The 15,824-nt window shown below is 55.7% G+C and overlaps 2 protein-coding genes across 12 annotated transcripts in view; one reads left to right on the top strand and one right to left on the bottom strand.

Moving 5' to 3' along the window:
* LOC114486256 (histidine-rich glycoprotein-like) overlaps window positions 1-15,824 on the top strand; it is a 100,023-nt gene that overhangs the window by 69,909 nt on the left and 14,290 nt on the right. For 6 of the 11 annotated variants that reach the window (XM_055084710.1, XM_055084714.1, XM_055084717.1 and 3 more), the window contains 2 exons: window positions 2,352-3,090; window positions 4,259-4,421. Coding sequence is in view for 2 of the 11 variants with exons in the window: in XM_028489503.2 (XP_028345304.2) it covers window positions 4,259-4,421; window positions 5,096-5,125 (193 nt within the window). In the remaining 9 variants the exon portion in view is untranslated. Of the gene's footprint in view, window positions 1-97; window positions 670-2,351; window positions 3,091-4,258; window positions 4,422-5,095; window positions 5,184-15,824 lie in introns of those variants that run through there. The other 5 variants (XM_055084716.1, XM_055084712.1, XM_028489503.2 and 2 more) reach the window with 5 other exon arrangements.
* PTPRN2 (protein tyrosine phosphatase receptor type N2) overlaps window positions 5,340-15,824 on the bottom strand; it is a gene marked incomplete at its 5' end in the record, with an annotated part of 716,488 nt that continues 706,003 nt past the window's right edge. Inside the window, 3 exon segments of the mRNA XM_055084697.1 lie at window positions 5,340-5,358; window positions 5,608-5,675; window positions 12,381-12,454. Coding sequence (XP_054940672.1) covers window positions 5,340-5,358; window positions 5,608-5,675; window positions 12,381-12,454 — 161 coding nt within the window.

Raw genomic sequence — 15,824 nt, 5'->3', positions numbered from 1 at the left:
GGTGGGCAGGGGGGGGACCGGGGGGTGGGCGCGGGGGTGGGCCCTGAACCCCGGCCGCGGGACCTCAGCCAGCACAAGGCCGAGGTGGCAAATGGACTCAGTGGGGGCGGAGAGGGCAGTGCTGGCTCCCCGTGACCTGGGGGGCGTCTCAGGAGAGGATGGAGAATTCGTAAGAGCGTCTACCATGCCCGCCCGAGGGCAGGTTGCGGTGCAGAAACGATGCAGTTAGTGGGGCTGTGGGTGGGGCTGGAGGCGGAGAGCAGAGTTGAGTGTGATAAGGAGGGGCCCAGACTCGTAGAGTCAGGTTGTGGGCTGCCCCAGGGACCACCATGTCCTCACACGAGGGCTCAGAACTCCCAGGAGAGCAAGGCATTTTTAACAAGGCTTGATCGGCCAGCTGGTGTGCGGATGTGAGCCCATGTGTGCATTTTCCAGGATTTCCAGGGAACCCACTCCGGCCCCGACACAGACTCACGGTGTCACTGTGGAGAGAAGCACTGAGCACGCCGTGAATTGCCTAGCTGATAGAACTGCAACACGTAGAGCTTTTGTTTTCTCTTTGTAAGATCGCATCTGACCGCTTGTAAAATTTACCTTAGTCTCAAGCAACAATTTCATAGGAACGCATCCCGAAATCGCTTGACGGTTAAGCCCCATGGTGTTGCAAAGGTGAATGGTCAGAACCCGCCCCCCCAGCACATGCTCTGTGCCCAAATAACTGCTCCCCTTGGGTTTCACCTCTAAAAGTTTGGTGGGGTTCTTTTACTTTTTCTTTCCAGTTTTATTGAGATATAATTTACAAACAGCATGGTGTAAGTGTAAGGCGTGCAGCGTAATGATGTGACTCACGTACATCGTGAAACGATGACCGCAGTAGTTTAGTGAACATCCCTCATCTCAGGTAGATACAAAATAAAAGAAATAGAAATTTTTTTTCCTTGTGATGAGAACTCTCAGGTTTGCCCCCTTAACAATTCTCCTCTACAGCACACAGCAGTGTTAACTCTATTTCTCACGTTGTACATCACACCCCTAGTACTCATTTACCTTATGACTGGAAGTTTGTACCTTTTGACGGTCTTCATCCAATTTCCTCTCCCCGCACCTCCCGCCCCTGGTAACCACAAATCTGATCTCTTTTTCTACGAGTCTTTTGGTTTTTGGAGTATAACTGACCTTCAATGCTATGTAAGCTCCTGTTACACAACATAGTAATTCAACATTTCTGTACACTTCAAAATGATCACCGCGGGATGTCTAGTTACCATGTGTCACCATACGATGACATTACCTAGTTACTGACTACATTCCCCATGCTGTCCATTTCATCCCTGTGACTCATTTACTTTGTAACTGCAAGTTTGTCCCTCCGAATCTCCTGCACCCATTTCTTTCTTCCCCTCTGGCAACCACTTGTTTGTTCTGTTTCTATGACTCTGTTTTGCTGTGTTTGTTGGTTCTGTTGCAAAGCCACTTGCTCTTTCGTGCTGTTCTTCTTCGCTGCCATTTAAGATGCTTAAACCTATTACCATCTCCCCTTGTCGTGTTACCGCGGTTCTTCACAGCAGTGACCCTCGCCAACTGCGCTCCATTTCCTCCTGTGCTTTGTGACGTTTTATTAAGAGCTGATTGTCATGCGGGCATCTCCTCTGGGGGTTGCACATGGTCCATCCAAGTGGTTTTGCCTCCACTGAGGTTGGGAGCTCAGGGTTTTGTTGGGGTCGGATCAGACTTTCACCCCGCTTTTCAGCGAGGACTCCCTGTGCCCCGTGGACGTGGGGAACCAGCCCTAGCCCCGCAGACGGCGCCTCTCTGCTTCTGGCTGGACGGCAGGGCCGGCCCTTCTGCAAACTCCTCCCTCCCTTCTGTGGCTCCGAGGCAGGGGCACATCACAGCCAGCTTGTGTGGACTTGCAGGAGTAGACTGTTAACTTTTTAGGAATTTCATGAGCTGGTTGTGAAATACAGCCACTATTAAAATTCAATTATTTTAACCGACAAATTAGATTAATACACAGGTAAGGAATACTCAAAACTTATCGCTTCCTAATTGTGTGGTGGGCTTCCCTGGTGGCGCAGTGGTTGAGAGTCCGCCTGCCGATGCAGGGGACACGGGTTCGTGCCCCGGTCCGGGAGGATCCCACATGCCGCGGAGCGGCTGGGCCCGTGAGCCATGGCCGCTGAGCCTGCGCGTCCAGAGCCTGTGCTCCGCCACGGGAGAGGCCGCGACAGTGAGAGGCCCGCGTACCGCAAAAAACAACAACAACAAAAATCACTCATGGTGTGTTTACATCACAGAAATGAGCAAATATGACAAGTCAATGCTTTACTTTTGTCCGGTTGATTGTCTAGGCTTGAAGTAAGGGCCGGAGAAGACACTGATAATGCAGATTAGACGTAAACGTGAGTGGTGTCTACAAGGGTCACATCTGAGCAGCGCACGAAAACAGAGGACACATTCCTCCAGGCCCCGAAACCACGACCCAGCTCCGCAAAGAGGTCGCTGGCGCCACCGGTGAGCAGGGGAGTTCTGACCACGCCACGTGTTAAGGTGAAGACAGCCCGTGTTCAGGCTGGAACCACAGGTCGGCCACGGAGGCAGGATCCCACCAGACCGAAGCCGGCCTCCTGCGAGGATCCGTTAGCTCTGTGGCAGCCACAACAGGGAAGGCTGTGTGTGTTTTTACCGGTGCCGGTTGCGTGCATTCCCAGCACCCCCTGCGCTGACCCCGAGTGGACCGCGTGGCCCCGGGCCTCCGCCCCCTCCGGTTCGGCCGCGATCACGCTGCGCATGCCGATCCCTCCACATCCCGCCTGTCTTTAGAGCTGCCTACGCACAACGTTTGCAAGGTCCGCTTTGCCCAGCATCCCTCACTATTCCTGGCCGGAGGGGCATCTTTACGTCACATGCAGATTCTGACACGTGTTTGTCACGAGAAGCGTCACCCGTTGCTATGTGCGCTTGTATGAAACAGAGACAGCAACTTTCCAACACACGGAAAGCAGAAGCTTCCTGGACGCCTGGGCAGGGTTTAACCAGAAGCAAACAACTCGGGCAAAGGAGATGCTGGTGGGGCGCAGCTAACAGAGTGTACGTAAGCGGACGCCCATCGGTTGAGACTGGGGGTCTGATTGCTTGAGATACAAACACCAGCATTTAGTCGGACACCACAGGCCACGTGTCTTGCTACCGCCAGCCGAGACAGACCAGCAGAGGACAAGAGGGAAGCCGCCGGGTCACCCCCAGCAGCGCTGCCCCCCCCGGCCAGGGTTTGACTCTGCTCCCAGCGTGTTCTCCGGTTTTGAGGCTCCTGGGAAGGCCCGTGTCTCTGTGAAGTGGTGGAGGGCCCCCTCTCCTCTGCAGGCAGCAAAGAAGGGGCCACCGCTGCTCCCCGACACTCCCTGGGCAGACACGCACTAAAGAGGGGACAGGGACACACAGAGCACAGACCCCTTCCCATCTTTTGACTGAGACTGTTTAATCAATCACTTGTTTTAAAACACTTTTCTTTTTCATTTAATTTATTTTTTAATTTTTTTGGCCTCGCCGTGCGGCATGCGGGAGCTTAGTTCCCCGACCAGGGATCAAATCCGCACCCCCTGCAGTGGAAGTGCGGAGTCCTAACCACTGGACGGCCGGGGAAGTCCCCTGTTTAATCACTTCTTTTTAAAAATCACTTTTTAATGAATAAAATCTCAGCGACACTCGACACCCCCCTGTACACACCCAGCTCTGCAAATAAAATAGCAGCTCAGTATAGAGTTAGTTCTAAGGAACACACACACGTTGTTTTAGGAAAATCCAAATGCCCGCACCTTCAGGAAACAGGATGGATGGGAAAAAAACTGCTCTCTCGTCCCAAATAATGACCATTCAAATGTGAAATCAGAAGTTTAATCGGACACGATTAAATATATTTATATATCTCACACTGAAGAAACGTAAGAAGTTAGAAATTACAAGTAGGTCTATGCTTCCTATATTCAGATAAACCAGTTTCTATTAATTATTTAGATTCCAGATAGAGGGAAACAACGTTGGGAAAGAAATTATAGATATTAAAGCGTAAGAAGTTAGTTAGAAATTACAAGTAGGTCTATGCTTTCTATATTCAGATAAACCAGTTTCTATTAATTATTTAGATTCCAGATAGAGGGAAACAACGTTGGGAAAGAAATTATAGATATTAAAGCAGATACACATGACAACACCGTTTAAAGACACAAATAACATTTTGGCATTTTTTTTCCCCATTCAGCCGGCCACTTTCCCTATTCTACTGTCTTCTGAGATGTAACACCTGTTTAAGATGGAGAGAACGGTGTGCGACGCGGGAGGCAGAGGTACCAGGGTTACCGGGGAGCGTCTTGTCCCCTAAAACGAGACCAGCGACACCCAGAGCGGCCTGCACACCTTCCCAGGTGTTTAAGCGTCCTCAGCTTAAGGAAGTGCATTCTCCGTGTCGGGCGGGGGCGGTACATTCGGTGCTCAAGTGCTATGTGGGCAAATGCACACGGTTGCTAGATGTGCGTGTCTCCGTGACATCAGACAAGGGGGCAGGCAAAGAGACGAGGAGTCCGAGGCCTGCGGGGAGCCCAGGCCAGCCCTCTTCCCCAGCTGCTATGACCCCACAGAGGTAAAAGGCAAAAAAAAAATGTGGGTCTCCCTGCGTTCCTCCCATGGTGAAAGCACCCCTGGTCTTCTCTGGATGCCAGCAGGGCCCGAGCCTTCCCGGAGAGGGGACCACAGGCGCCTGCCGGGAGCTCGCCGAGTGCCCGGCTTGGCCCCGCACCCCCTCCGATTTCGGTCACCCTGCAGGGGAGCGTTCAGCGGCGTCTGTGTAAACCCCTATTTGTAGTTCATAACCGTGTCTGGAGTTTGGGGCCTGCCCCTACCTTGCCCAGGTGAGGCGTCCCCGCGGTGGCGGCCCTGGAAGCGGGCACTCTGGGTGGGAAAGCGTTTGCCCCCAGCGGCCCTGCCCGTCCTCGGAGGTGGAAGGTCGGGAGGGGCTGTCGACGGTGCTGGGCGGGGAGGGTGTTGAGCAGCCGGGATCAAACGAAGACCTGGGACGACTTTCTCATCATCTGCCCCAAAGCTGCAGAATGTCACCGTCCTGTCCACCTAACTCCGGAATAAGCCGCGGGTGTCTCCCGTGATAAACTGTTGTCAAGACAAACGCCGATTGAGTTTCTTACAGCCGGTGGCCTCCATTCGGTGCCTCATCTGCCTCTCTGGGCCCCGCCCTGCACAGCCGACACTCCTTCAGGAAGAGACAGGTCACGAGCCAGCTCTCCTCCGGGGGCCACGCCGACGGCACCATCAGTACGACATGATTGCGGTTAAGAGTGTGGATGGGTGCTTTAAGGAAAAATAAATTTTTTTCAAGAAAGTGAAAATAGATGAACTGATTGGCCCCCGTGATTGCATCTTCCCACAGATCTCTCCTTATTATTGTTTGGTTGAATAAAAATACACATTTTAACTGCTAAACTGCACTGACTACAGAGTCTTAAGGACCCGATCACGAGGCAGCTGCACTGGGAGACGTGGTTAAGTCGTCCCGTGACTGCAGACGGCTTTCCCCGGGGCCTCGGGAAACGCACTCACTGGGGAAAGGCTTTGAGGATGGCGTTCACCTCCTCGGCCACGGCCGTCAGCGCAAACTCGAACTGCTCCTGCAGGGACAGAAGGAAGGGGATGTGAGCGGGGGTCCCTTCTGCGCCAGCCCTGGGCTCCCGTGTGTTACTCTGCAGAAAGAAACTGTTTAGGAGAAAAAGGGAAAGGTCGCAGATTTCCGTGGAAAGGAGAACAGGGCGCTGGTCTGCAGGATAAGACCCAATGCGGACGAGCCACACGTCTCGTGTGGGAAAGTCTCACTTTTTATGGCTGCAAGAAGCTGCCAGCAGACACATGAGCAGGACAACGGCTGCCTGAGGCTCCACGCGCCCCGCCAGACTCCTTCTGAGGGCAGCGCCCAATGCGCGGGCCCCCCGACGGGTGGGGCTGGAGGCAGCTGCCGGTCCTTCCTAGACTCGCCACGAAAACGGTCACAATCACGACCCCTCGGGGTTCCCTGGCCTCAGGATGTAAAGGGTGGTGTTTTCGCTGGTGTTTTCGCTGCTCTGGAAATCCACCCATCACCCAGCTCAACCCGACTCCGCTCCGTTTGCTAGGAACCCTCATGTCACCCTCAACCGTCCCAACTTAAGACACGCGCGCACACGTGCTCACAGACGCCAGCGCACCACGGACGGGACACGCCTCTCGTGCAGCTGAAACCTGCCAGGGCTGTTGGGTAGAAACGAGGGGCGAGTCCAGGGTGTCGGGACCGTCCGCTCCCCCAGAGACCAGGGCTCGGCAGACAGCGGATGAGCCCACCTCTCCCGCAGGGCTTCCCGGGCTCCCAGGTCCACCACCTGCTCCCAGACTCTGCATGAAACACTCACATGTAGTTGTATCAAGCACCTTCTACTGCACCAAAGAAGTCACAAAAATAATAAACTATGCAAATGATCACCTAGTTAAGGATTTTTGATGAAGGAAAGCCCTATTGATGGCTTAAATACTTGATAATTCAAGTCATAGACTTGAGTCCAAAGCCCAAAAGAATGATATTAATTTCCACTTTGAATGGCCAGTATGCAATAGAAACATAGAAAATAGCTCCAATTAAAACAGCAGACAAAAAAGAAGCAGACTCACGTCTATAGAGAACAAACTTGTGGATACCAGTGGGAGGGGAGGGGTGACACAAGGGTGGGGGAGTGGTAGCTGCATCTACTGGGTGTAAGACAGGCTCAAGGATGGACCGTACAACACAGGGAATAAAGCCAGTTCTCTGTCATAACTGTAGGTGGAAAGTAACCTCGAAAATTGTATAACAATTAAAAAATTGATAGTAAATAAATAAACTAGCTAAAAAAATAAAACAGCAGAGAGTCAACCTCATTGAACACTCACTTTGGGACAAAGGCCAGTTTCTCACCAGTGTTCCCCTGACCTGACACTGAAGGGATGATCTGCCGGGTTCTAACTCGGAGCCTCTGCTGGCGGCCACGAGCCTCCCACGGACACGGTGGATCCTCCCGCGGAAGAGCCTCCCGGCCCGTGTGCAGGGTCCCCCTCGGGGCTGGTGCAGCAGGAGCCGCGCCCACGTGGGCCCAGCACACCACCCCAGCACCGTGTTCCCGCATGGACGGGCCCTCTCCTCCCCTCGAGGCCTGGCGCTCAGGCCTGCTGCCACCAGGACCGACGTGCCCTGGGGAAGCCGCCCTGCGCCGCCGTCTCTTGAGCTAGCGGCCGGCCAGCGGGGTGTGTCACATGCAGGACTTGGTCCAAGACACGGGAGCAGCCCCATCGGACGCCTCCTCCCAAACGAGGACTTGCTGACGGGCAGACCAAGGTCTCGTGATGACTCAAAAGTGTGAAAAGATGAAGGGGGCTCTTTGGGACTTTCACTGTACATTTCACACGCGTGTTTCTGTGGGAATCCACCCTAGAGCTTATCTTCAAAGGGAGAAATGGACAAGCAAGAGATAAGCACTGTGGCCTTGCTTATACAGCAAGACACCGGAAAACACCCGAGGCCAAAGAGAAGTAAATTATTTTATAGAAAAGTGTCTAATAAGAAAGCCAACATCTCTGCTACCACGTGAAGTGACAAAGGCGGAGGCAGACCTGCCCCTGTGTCTTGGCTGTAATCATTTAAACACTCTCCGTTCACAGGACCACACGGAGGACCGGGCTGTGGGACGAAGCAGGCGCAGTTTAGGCCGCTGCCGGGGTGATCGTGTGGCGGAGGGGACGAAGGTCAACGGGCTCCATGCGATGGTCGCCGCTAAACTGCCGAGAGGGCTCTGACGGCAAAGCCTGAAGGCTGGGCCCTCGGGGCTGGACCGCGCTGAGGGGGGCTCTCAGCGCCTGGCCCGTCATCCTGGAAGGCTCCGGCGCCAGCCGCTCCCCCGTCACGGGTGGGGACCGTGTGTGGCCCGCATTTTGAGCAGCGTCGCCTTAGCTGAGATGCCTGGGTGGGGACGCCAGGAATCGGGAAGAACCCGGCGTTTGAAGTCCTTTTAAGATAGAAATTTATTTTAAGAAAACGGTTAACACAACAGGCAGAAGCTGCACTTAATGAATAAAATTCAATATATGACAAGATGAGCATTTTGGCCTAGACTCAAGCTTAGGACAAGAGCCATCTGAGCAGAGAGGACTCTGTAAAACATCTGAGCTGACCGGGTGTGCAAGGATAGGAAATCAGAAGGAGGGCTGGGATACTCTAAACAGGACGATGTGCGAAACGCAGGAGACCCGCGGGACGCGGTCCGCCGTCTCTCCCGGGGTCCCTGCCCCTCCGCGCGAGGAGGGGCCGAGGCAGGACGTCCGAGCCCTGGGTCCACACAGGACGGGGCGGTGTGGCCCTAAAAGGGGTCAGGACGGACTGCCCTCTCCCAGCTCCACCCCTGACCTCGGACACCAGAGACGGAGACGGGGCGCAGGGCCCGTGTGCCGTGTGCACGTGTGTACGTGCGTGTGCACGGGGAGGGTGGGAGACAGAGAGACAGAAGTAGAGAGAGGGACGAAGAGACAGAGACAGAGGGAGAGACAGACAGAGACAGAGGGAGAGACAGACAGACAGAGACCGGAAGGCGTAAACACGCCTCCAGGAGGAAGGCCAGTCGGGGTGTCAGGGACGGACCCGAGGAGCAGGACACACAAGGGGTGAAGTCAAAGTGCAGAAACGGGACAGGTAGGGGAGGGCAGTGCACGTGGACACACCTGTGTGTATCCCAAGGGGGCAAACGTGACATCATTACTTGGAGGTGACTGAACACACGAGTTGAATGGCTTTTATTTCTAAGTGACAACTGTAAGAGGAAGTTTTATTATGGAAAAGCAAGTGCCAAGGCCTTTGATAAAAAGGGCACCTTTCTTTCAGGAGATGCATTGAAGGGGAAGGAAGGAGTCTGTTTACAAGACACACACGGAGGACAGCATTACTCATCTTCTGAAGTGTGTTATTTTAACTGCAGCCCCTGATTTCACCTCTCTTCCTAAAAATGAGCGCTTTGCTGGGCTTGTTATGGACGTACAGTGACGGGGTCGCGTGGACAATGTCACACACCCACGTGACACCTCTCCCTGGACGTCCTCTTGGTTCTTGCCCTTGTGCTGCCTCCACCCCCCAGGGCTGGGTCTGTCCTCTGAGTGTCTGATGGGGCACAGCCGTCCGCCAGGCATCCGCGGTTGGTCGGACTGAGGAGAGCTTGCTTCCGGGTGGAAACAAACACAGCTCGCTGTGACTTTTTACAACCTAACGGAGTTCTGGGCCCGGCTAGGCGTCAGGGCTCCGTGGCTGCCCCGGGCCCCGGCCTCAACGAGCTCAGAGCGTATTAACTGTTCTGACTGTATTCAGCGCAAATGATGCGATTTGACTAAACGGGTTCAAATGAACAGACTGCGGACGACCTTCTCGTGGCTCGCGGGAAACGGCGTTCAGATTTACGGCACTGTTTTGTCGGAGGGAATTTCCTACCTTTTTGTTAAACTCAACTTTAGGGAAAGCTCCGTTTCACGGAGTCATGCTGGGCAGAGCAGCCATCGATGAAGCAGGAACGGGGGCGCCTGTGTGTTTACTATGCTTTATCCCTGGGACTCCAGGAGCTGCACTTCTGTGCTCTCTGCACGGCAGCCTCGGAGAGCTCACCCGCACCCCGGGAGAAGGGCGGGTGTCCGGGGCAGTCCGTGCACACAGGAGGTCACAGCTTGCCCGGCCTCTGCCGTCTGGGAGCGCCAGGATGTTGGGGCAAAATCCCCTGGCCGCTAGCGTCCCTTTGTCACTTAGAGAAAGCAGAACGTTAGTGACTATAAGGTGCGTGCTGCTAACTCAGGGCGGCGCCCCTTCCTCCAGGCAGGGCTGCGAAACCACCCCTTTGGGCTCGTTCTGGCCAACGGGCTGCAGACCGCAGACGGCTGCATGGGGTTTGTAATGTATCAGGACATTTCTTTTTCTGTTTTGGAGAGACGATTCGTCTTCTCAATAACTTCGCCTAGATCCATCCCAGAGTCCGTGTGTTTTGAGGATCCTTGTACCCTTGGGGGGCGGACGGGCCTGCCTGGGAGGGGCCCAGCCGCAAGGAGGGAAGAGACAGGTTTGAATTTAGGGTCCTGAGCGTTATCCACACAGCAGTCAACGGTGTGACATGGAAGGCCGATTTGACCAGAGACAGCATCAGCTCTTCATTCCTGGTTGTAAGTCGCCCCTGCTGCCCCAGCCCCGGTTCTGGGACGTGTGAAGGTGTGCAGCTGCCGGTGGCCACGCAGGGCCCAGACCATCCAGGACAGGGAACCAACCCCGCGTTTCTGGCTGACCAGGCCACTACCCCCAGCACGGTCGGTCCCACGGGCGCTAAACCCGTGGGCTACGGGGCGCTGAGACGCGTTGTGATCAAGATGAACCGCAAACAAACAGGTGTGAGCAGGGTCCAGTTCTCCCCGGGAGGCCCCCACTGCCAACGGAGAAAGAGCGACCAGCGGGGAAGGCTGGCGGCCGCGCCCTGAGCCCAGGGGCCGAGCTCACCTCTCCAGCGGGGACACACGCCTTCTTCCGGCGCGCTCCTCTCAAGACGCACACCCGGACCCCATCACGGGAGCACCAGACACACCCCAGCCAGAGACGGTCCACAGAAACACAGCCAGACCCGGCCGCTCCTCAAGGCCGCGGTGCTGTCCACCAGAGGAGGTGGGGGGGCCCGACCAGTGAGCGCACCGCGCGGCCGCGCCTGGACGGGACCCTGCTCCGGAGAAAGGTCCCTGGGAGATCTGACGCGGCCCGCGCGTGAGTTAGTGCCATCGAATCAGCGCCAGCTTCCTGGCCTCGCTTGTTCCCTGTGCTTATGAAGTGTAACAGTGGGAAGGTGGTGAAGGGCACACGGGAATTACTTGTATTTTTTCTGCAAGTTTTCGCAGGTCTGAAATCATTTCAGATTTCACAAAATCTAAGAAAACACAAAGTGTGCAGTGACTTTCACATGAGATTCCACATAAGGGTCTGGTGACAGTGCTGCACGTTCTAGGGCCCGAAATAAAGCGGAGGGACAGAGGGGCTGTCGGTGCTGGTGTCATCAAGCCGCCCCCCCCACCCCACCCCACCCCAGACGCGGGAAAAGAGCAGGGCAGCTGTGATCGCCAGCTGGACAGGGCAGAGTTGGGCAGAGATGCTGACCACTGAGTGTTTCCCCTGGTCCTACTTAGAAGAGGTTACTGATTCTACAAGAGAATTAAGTTGGTTTTGCCTCAGTGCTCGGGGCTTTGACAACGCAGAGCCAGCCAAAGGGCCCTTGAAATGATCTGCACGGTCAAAGTGTGCTCGCCGGACTTTACCAGGCTCTTGGCTTCTTCCTCCTCAACGGAATGGGTGGCCTTTAGACTGTTCTCTCTCCCCTCAGGCTCAGACACTGCACTGTCCTGCCTGATTTCTCATAGTGACAGAGAGGGAGGGAGGGCGTAGGAACCGCTTGCCCTTTGTGGGGGACAGTTAAGACCCCGAGGCAGGATGACTGGGGTCCCAGAATCGTCACCACCAGGCGCCAAAGCACAACCCAGCTTGATTTCACAGGAGAGCTTACGATAACTTAAAGTCTCCTCAAGTATAAAGCAGTGATTTTGCAAGGGCATCTTTCACGATTTTTGGCCTCTGGTGGAGGCGCTAACGGCGTCGGAGAGTCGGGACTACGCTGAGAAGGACAAGGTTCCGTATTTTACGGCTGCAGGATGTGTGGGAGCGTTTGTGGTTGGACACAGATATTTCTGGAATGCTGAGAGAACGGGTCATCACAGTGACCTGTTTCTAGCTCTGGTTAAGCCAAGGCCAACCAGGAATCTTTTGTCTTTGTTCCTTGTGCTGCAAACTTGGCCTTTTTAGTAAGTATGCGCGTGAGCTACTCAGGGACCCAGCAGCACCTGGGGACATTCTGGTGACCACTCTCCTGATGACCGCACGGCAGAGCTGCAGCTGTGGGAGCTGGAAATACGGGAGGCGGGCAGACTGTTGCATGAACACAGAACATTCCATGCAGGGGTGCCGGCGTGTGTCACTGACCTCTGACTATAACACTGCAATGCTCTCCCTCCCTCCCCAGATCTGGCACATGGAGAGTTCCCAGGGCCTGAGATCTGACTGCATCTGCTTCGGCTGAAATGTCCGGCTGCTGCCGGAGCTGCCCTCGACCCTGCAGGGCGGGGCTGCCCGCGCCCTGCCCCGTGCAGCCCTGGCCTGGGAGGAGGCCAGCCGGCCTGACCCTCGCTCCTCTTGAGAAAACCCCCACACAGAGACCCACCCCCGCAAAGCCCTGGCAGCCCCGAGGACTGGCCGACAGTACCTTTGTCTGAACCATGCGTGGCCTCTGGTCCCTCAAATGCTCCAGCGTCGCGGCAATGTCGATCTCTTTAGCGCCTGCAACGAACACAAACTGGGCTGAGTTCAGGCACCAGACAATCCGCGCTCTGCGTCCCTCGCCTACTGCTGGGGTCCCTCAGGGCTCAGCGGCCAAATGACAATGACAGTCCTCCCTCAGCTGCCCGCCTGGCAGGCAGTTTCAGGGTTCACACAAGAACACAGGGCAAGGTGGCTTTCATTAGCATTGATTCAAGAAGGCTGGGCTGAAAACTGTTATCAGATGCCTATACAGACACCCACAGCAAGCTGTCGCCAGGAGGGGCTGACGCTTTCCTGATTTTTGGGTTTTTTTTTTTTTTGGTGGCATTTTAAGACTTTTATTTTTTTTGGCTGTGCTGCACGGCTTGCGGGATCTCGGTTCCCCGACCAGGGACTGAACCCGGGCCACAGCTGTGAAAGCCCGGAATCCTAACCACTAGGCCACCAGGCCACCAGGGAATGCCCAAGAATTCTTTTTTAATGATATTTTTGATGTGCACCATTTTTAAAGTCTTTATTGAATTTCTTACAATATTGCTTCCATATTACGTTTTGGTTTTTTGGCTGCGAGGCATGTGGAATCTTAATTCCCTGACCAGGGATCAAACCCGCACCTCCTGCATTGGAAGGCGAAGGCTTAACCGCTGGAGCGCCAGGGGAGTCCCCCCAGCAATGTTTTAAGTCATAGGAAGTAGCATATAAACTTTAATTTCTATCGCATAGGATTTTTATTTAGAGAAATGAAAAATTAGACTAACTAATCTTATACATCTAAATATTGGCTTCTAAAGGCAGAGTTCCCTGCCTGTTAGAAGAGAGTGTTCCGAATGTTAAGAAAAGGTGAGGACGCCCCACGTGCTCACGGGTTAGTCGTGGGGCCTAGAGCCCCTCCTACAGACGCACCCACCTGACACCAGGTGACTTGGGTGCCGCAGAAATACTACTATTTGAGTCTAGAAATGTAACCTTATGGATTCCGCGTATATCCTTGTTCTTCCGTCTTGCTAGGCCCTTTGGTAGCTGGACAACAAACAAGACCGGGTCCCAAGCCCGCGAGCTTCTTCCAGTTCAGAGGGGAGCGTCTCACGTCTGCCGTGCAATCCTGTCAAATGCTGGGGCCTGGGCGGGGCGCACCTCTGAAGTCGGCCGGGACCCCCCACCGGCCCCCAGTAGGTGCACGCCACGCGCAGCATTCTGTCTCGCGGCGCCAGAACTGTCACCGCTCCCTGTTCAGGGGAGATTGGGGCTCGTCCTGGTCACGCAGAGCAGGTAGCCACGCTCATCGGGCCCAGACGTGGAAGCGAGACGGGCTGGTGGCCACCAGGACGGCTCTGGCGTCCCGCTTCCGTCACACCTGCGTGTGCACAGCCCTGCCCTTGGCCGGGAGCTGGGAGGCGCGCCTGGAAACATCCGAGGCCGCGGCAGCCTTAGCGCCCTGGTTCATCCTGGAGGCCTGAGGCCCACGGGGGCGACAGCTGAGCCGCCAGCGCCTTTTGCCGAGTAGCAGGGAGATGCCGCCGGGGACACGGATGAGGTGGGAGGGAAGGTGGGGGGACCGCACACCGTCTCGGGAGAGGGTGCCTGAAGTGGGAGGGGCTGGCGGCTGGAGGGAAGGTGGGGGCGGCTGGGAGGAAACACCTTCCCAGCAGGTGCTGTGCTCGCATCAGGGAAGCTGCCACGAGTACTGGGAATCCGGCAGTAAGTCGCTGAGACCGGGAGGCCAGGATCCGGGCTGACCCCCCCCCGCCCCCGGCCAGCACGGTGGCCAGTCCGAGTGCCTCGAGGTGGGGGGACAGTGTGGCATGAGCTCATCCCATGTAAGCTGGCCGTCCTTCCAGACAATGAACGCCCTCCGGCGGGTATGGGAACGCCCCAAGCCCCCCGACTCTTAAAGTCTTTCTAGGAAGTCTTTCTTTCTGGGGGATCCACCGAGAAACTCGTCCAGGCGGAAGACAGGGTCTCCTTCTGTTTGCCTGAAGGCCTCTGAAGGTGTCAGAAGTTTTCGAAAGCTGACAAGGTCACAAGATGTAGTCTTGTTTTGGGGGGAACCTGTGAGTCCAGAACAGCCTGAAACAGTGGGTGAAAGAGGAGCTACGGGGGGGGGCCCCCGGCCACGCGTTGCAGCGGCCCCCCGAGTGGCCCCCTGTGCCAGGAACCCGCTTCCTCATCTCCCCGAAGGAACACAGAAATGGGCTTCTTCAAACCACAGGTTTGCCTTAAGAAAGTGAAGTCCTACGCAAGGGAGCGGGGAGCCCCACCCCTGAGACCCGAGTTCTCGTCCCCCCAGAAACACCCAGCTGCCTGGCCAGGGTGGCCCCTCTGGATGCAGCACGGGGCCGTTGCTGCAGTTTAATTCCAGGCGTGGGCCGGACACAGGAGACTCCAGCTGGGAGTGTCGGGGCGGGCGCGAAGATCCAGCGGGAGCAGAGCACCGAGGGGCCTCGTGGGGGCCCGCGAGTCAGCGCGTGGTGACCGCGCGACGCACAGAACGTGTTAGATGCTCAGTGCATGGGACCCCGCAGATTCTGTGAACAGAGCCTTCTGGGAGAAGTGCCATCTCTGGGCAGCTCTGTCCTCCCGCTCCGTGGATGCCAGGAGAACGAGGTGTGGAGTAGAGTCTGATTCATCAGCTCAGAGACGATCCCGGTCCTTTGAAAACAAAATCCTGAGGGGTCCAGGCTTAACCCCCCACTTTTTAAGGTTGCTCAGGGCAGCGTCATTAGTCCTTGAAACCGGTTTGAAAGACTCTTTTCAACAGCCCTTTACTTCCGAACGGCTAGTCTGAGCAAGAGAGCCGGCATGAAGTCCCGAACCCCCCCGTCCCTCCCCTGTCACCCTGGAGCGACTCTGCAGGGCTCTGCCTGGGGCCACGTGCAGGTCCCCTCCGAAGGCAGCTCCGTGGGGAGACTGTATGGCCACCGGGTGACGCTCTGATCAGGTGCTACGGACGAAACCTCTCTTCACTGCACTCTCTTTCGGACGACTGCTGACAGAGGACGTGAGAAAGAGGAAGGAGAAAGCCTACTTAGGTTTTCCCTAGACAGGGTCTGGAGAACGCCAAACGCCCGGGGACCACGTCTCAGATCGCGCTTAGCCTGAAGCCGAGACTCAACAGTGGAGGCAATAGAATTAAAGCTCACAAAACGTACAGCGCTGAAAACAGAGAAGTAATGGATTTATCAGGTAGAATCGGTGGCCCCGTGTGGCTGGCTGCTGTCTGCCTGCGTGTTAGGATGGAGGAGAGTTGGTTATCTGAAGTGTGTGCAGAGAGAGAAGTTTTAACAGAACGCACACGCAGGATCTTTTACGAGGGGCGGGGAGGCACGGCCCTGCATCCTGTGTGGTGACGCCGAGCATCCTGGTGACTCTGAGGTGCATGAGACACACA

Source organism: Physeter macrocephalus, chromosome 5, assembly GCF_002837175.3.
Source record: "Physeter macrocephalus isolate SW-GA chromosome 5, ASM283717v5, whole genome shotgun sequence".
In the NCBI taxonomy this organism is placed as follows: domain Eukaryota; kingdom Metazoa; phylum Chordata; class Mammalia; order Artiodactyla; family Physeteridae; genus Physeter; species Physeter macrocephalus.
Note: the sequence above shows the minus strand (reverse complement) of the source record. Positions and strands in the feature narration are given on the sequence as shown.